The sequence below is a fragment of the Trichechus manatus genome, unplaced genomic scaffold, assembly GCF_000243295.1.
Source record: "Trichechus manatus latirostris isolate Lorelei unplaced genomic scaffold, TriManLat1.0 scaffold00258, whole genome shotgun sequence".
Classification (NCBI taxonomy): Eukaryota; Metazoa; Chordata; class Mammalia; order Sirenia; family Trichechidae; genus Trichechus; species Trichechus manatus.
Genome location: NW_004444194.1, coordinates 1,688,026 through 1,691,758, shown reverse-complemented (window position 1 = coordinate 1,691,758; position 3,733 = coordinate 1,688,026). Strand labels below are relative to the sequence as shown.

The 3,733-nt window shown below is 60.9% G+C and overlaps 1 protein-coding gene across 1 annotated transcript; it reads left to right on the top strand.

Moving 5' to 3' along the window:
* Positions 1-679: 679 nt before the first annotated feature.
* On the top strand, positions 680-3,733 carry NACC1 (nucleus accumbens associated 1). Its single transcript, XM_023724764.1, has 5 exons — positions 680-1,648; positions 1,727-1,900; positions 2,618-2,723; positions 2,843-2,940; positions 3,380-3,733. The coding sequence occupies exons 1-5, from the start codon at positions 688-690 to the stop codon at positions 3,637-3,639; spliced, it is 1,599 nt and encodes a 532-aa protein (XP_023580532.1). The 5' UTR covers positions 680-687; the 3' UTR covers positions 3,640-3,733.

The window sequence follows — 3,733 nt, the reverse complement described above, 5'->3', positions numbered from 1 at the left end:
GATGACCCCGCCCTCCTGGTGTTTCCAGGCCCGTGCCCTCTAGGGACCCTGTCCGCACATTGTGCTAGCAGTAGTGAACGCTTACATGGTACTCACTCTGTCTTAGCTACCCTTCCGAGGTCAGCCACTGAATATTCAAGCAGTTACATCTGAGTTTGCCTTGGCCTTTTTGCCTGCAAAGCACAGCCTGTGTGTGGGTGCCTGGTCTGGACTGGCTGAGCTTGTTAATAACCAGTACCCAGTTGCCATTGTGTCAGTTCTGACTCATAGCAACTCCAAGTGTGTCAGAGTAGAACTGTGCTGCATAGGGTTTTCAGTGGTTGATTTTTTGGGAGTAGATCACCAGGCCTTTCTTCTGAGGCACTTCTGGGTGGACTCCAACTGCCAGCCTTTCAGTTAGCAGCCAAGCGCGTTAACTGTTCGCACCCCCCAAGGACTCCAGGCTTATTAATAATGTCGTAAAGGGCAGCTCATACCAGGATGTAAGGGTTGGCTCCATGTGCTTTATATGGCCCTGTTGAGTCCCCTAGGTGGATTCTGCTGTGGGCCTGGGTCTCCGTCCAGCAGGTGAGGTCTTCGTGAGCTGGGCTGAGCCTGCACATCGCTGCTCCGTAAGCCGAACTCAGAGCCAGTGTCCACCCACTGACCTGTCTCTGTCTCCCTTCTGGCCCCTGTACAGCAGCCGCCATGGCCCAGACACTGCAGATGGAGATCCCCAACTTCGGCAACAGCATCCTGGAGTGCCTCAACGAGCAGCGGCTGCAGGGCCTGTACTGTGACGTGTCGGTCGTGGTCAAGGGCCACGCCTTCAAGGCCCACCGGGCTGTGCTGGCCGCCAGCAGCTCCTACTTTCGGGACCTGTTCAACAGCAGCCGGAGTGCCGTGGTGGAGCTGCCAGCAGCCGTGCAGCCCCAGTCCTTCCAGCAGATCCTCAGCTTCTGCTACACGGGCCGACTCAGCATGAACGTGGGTGACCAGTTCCTGCTCATGTACACGGCCGGCTTCCTGCAGATCCAGGAGATCATGGAGAAGGGCACCGAGTTCTTCCTCAAGGTGAGCTCCCCCAGCTGTGACTCGCAGGGCCTGCACGCTGAGGAGGCCCCGTCGTCTGAGCCCCAGAGCCCCGTGGCACAGACGTCGAGCTGGCCGGCCTGCAGCACCCCGCTGCCCCTCGTGTCAAGGGTGAAGACAGAGCAGCAGGAGTTGGACTCGGTACAGTGCACGCCGGTCGCCAAGCGGCTGTGGGACAGCGGCCAGAAGGAGGCTGGGAGTGGTGGCAATGGCAGCCGCAAAATGGCCAAGTTCTCCACACCAGACCTGGCCGCCAACCGGCCACCCCATCCCCCGCCACCCCAGCAGGCCCCAGTGGTGGCATCAGCCCAGCCAGCTGGGGTGGCCGTGGCAGGGGCAGCGGGGACTGGGCAGGCAGCCGGTGGAGTGGTGTCAGCTGGGGGCATGGTAAGCGGGCCCAGCACATCGGAGCGGACCAGCCCTGGCACCTCAAGTGCCTACACCAGCGACAGCCCTGGCTCCTACCACAACGAGGAGGACGAGGAGGAGGACGCAGGCGAGGAGGGCACAGATGAGCAGTACCGGCAGATCTGCAACATGTACACCATGTACAGCATGATGAACGTCGGCCAGGCAGGTGAGACACCAGACAGCCCAGCCTTATCTCCCGCATCCCCACCACCAACACCCACACACTGCCTGTCTCTCTCCCCAGCTGAGAAGGTGGAGGCTCTCCCTGAGCAGGTGGCCCGTGAGTACCGGAATCGCATCCGGGTGCGGCAAGACTTGGCGTCCCTTCCTGCCGAGCTCATCAACCAGATCGGCAACCGCTGCCACCCCAAGCTATACGATGAGGGTGACCCCTCTGAGAAGCTGGAGCTGGTGACAGGTGGGTCTGGCACGCTGTATCACCCCTCCTCTGGGACCTCAGCCCCCACTGAGCAGAGTGGCATGTGGGTGGTGGTCCAGAGCCAGACTCTGGGCCCAGCTGCCTGGCCTCAAATCCTGCCCCACACTGGCTGTGACCTGGGGCAGCTGACACCCCTCAGCACCTTGGTTTCCTCATCTGATCACAGGGGCAGCCCTTGCGGGGTTGTTGGTAAGAGTAAATGAGTTGATGCACGTAAAAGACTAGGGCCCTGGGAACCCACTGGGAGCTGATGTAAGTGCAGGCTGTTCTTGTGTGGCCACGTGGAGATAAGTTAGCTCCTTCGTAGGCTGGCGTTGAGGATTCAGTGCCACCGTGGTTCATAATTGACCTTTGTAGTCAGCTGGCCTAGGTGCTGCTGCCCGCTGAACTGATACTCTTCTTGGGCTCTGGGACCTTCTCCCTCCCCCAGAGGGTGGGCAGAGCCGACACCTGGCTAGTCCTGGCACGTGGTAGGTGCCATGGAGATGCTGACACCACCATTTCTGTCCTGTCCAGAGTGCGGCAGGGAGTCAGAATAAGCTGCCCTGCCCACTCTCTGTGGGAGGGAGAAGGTCCCAGAGCCCAAGACGAGTGTCTCCAGAGTTCAGAGAAGCGGGGGTCCGCAGGATGGGGGTGAATATAAGGGGAGGCGGAGGTTCGGGGGCACTGGGCCATCCATTAGTTTCCCCTCTCCAGGCACCAATGTATACATCACAAGGGCACAGCTCATGAACTGCCACGTCAGTGCGGGCACACGGCACAAGGTCCTGCTGCGGCGGCTCCTGGCCTCCTTCTTTGACCGGTGAGGCCCTTCAGAGCCCAGGGTGAGGGAGTGGGGTTGCCCTGTGGCCCCTCCTGAGGATCCCCCGCCACCACAGGGAGCACTGACTCCTCCCGCCGCCCCATGCCTTCTGCCCCCAGGAACACGCTGGCCAACAGCTGTGGCACTGGGATCCGCTCTTCCACCAACGACCCCACCCGCAAGCCCCTGGACAGCCGCGTCCTCCACGCCGTCAAGTGTGAGTATGACGCTTGGGAAGGGGTCCCAGGGGCAGATGTCTTTCTCCCTGGTTTGGCCCTGACTGATGGGTGGGGGCTGTCTGGAGTTGGGTGTTGAGAAGGAGTTGAGGCTGAATTTAGGCTTGTTGGGAAGAGGGCTGTGACTAGTGAGAGATTTCTGCAGAGGGACCTGGGGTAAGCTGGGAAGGGTCTCAAACTCAGGATGGGCCAACTCAGGAAGCAGCCTGGCAAACAAAGTGGCGGCCACCAGCAGCGCCATTCAAGCCAGCTGTTGGTATGAAAAGACACTAGGCCATCCCATCCCAACCCCACGTCCCACGTGCCACACTCAGTCAGGAGTGGGTCAGGCCTGATGTGACTTAGAGTGCCTGTCTGCCACCAGGGGAGGGAGGCCAGGGCTACAGCTGAGCCCCCCCACTCCCCACTCTGCCCACTCAGACTACTGCCAGAACTTTGCCCCCAACTTCAAGGAGAGCGAGATGAATGCCATCGCGGCTGATATGTGCACCAATGCCCGCCGCGTTGTACGCAAGAGCTGGATCCCCAAGCTCAAGCCCCTCACGGCCGAGGGCGATGTCTACACGACCTTCATCAGCGACACCGGCAAGATAGAGCCAGACATGATGGGCGTGGAGCATGGCTTCGAGACAGCTAGCCACGATGGCGACGCAGGCCCCTCAGCTGAGGCCCTGCAGTAACCCCACCGGACCCTTCCCTTGGAGCCGTCACACTCCCCCTCCCGCCACACCCACCCGCCATCCTGGTCACGAGCTACTGTCTGCCCCTCCCCAG

Coding starts and splice junctions, on each gene's coding strand:
- NACC1 (XM_023724764.1), top strand. CDS start 688: ATGGCCCAGACACTGCAGATGGAGATCCCCAACTTCGGCAACAGCATC. Junction 1,901..2,617: donor GAAGCTGGAGCTGGTGACAG/GTGGGTCTGGCA, acceptor TCCCCTCTCCAG/GCACCAATGTATACATCACA. Junction 2,724..2,842: donor CTGGCCTCCTTCTTTGACCG/GTGAGGCCCTTC, acceptor TTCTGCCCCCAG/GAACACGCTGGCCAACAGCT.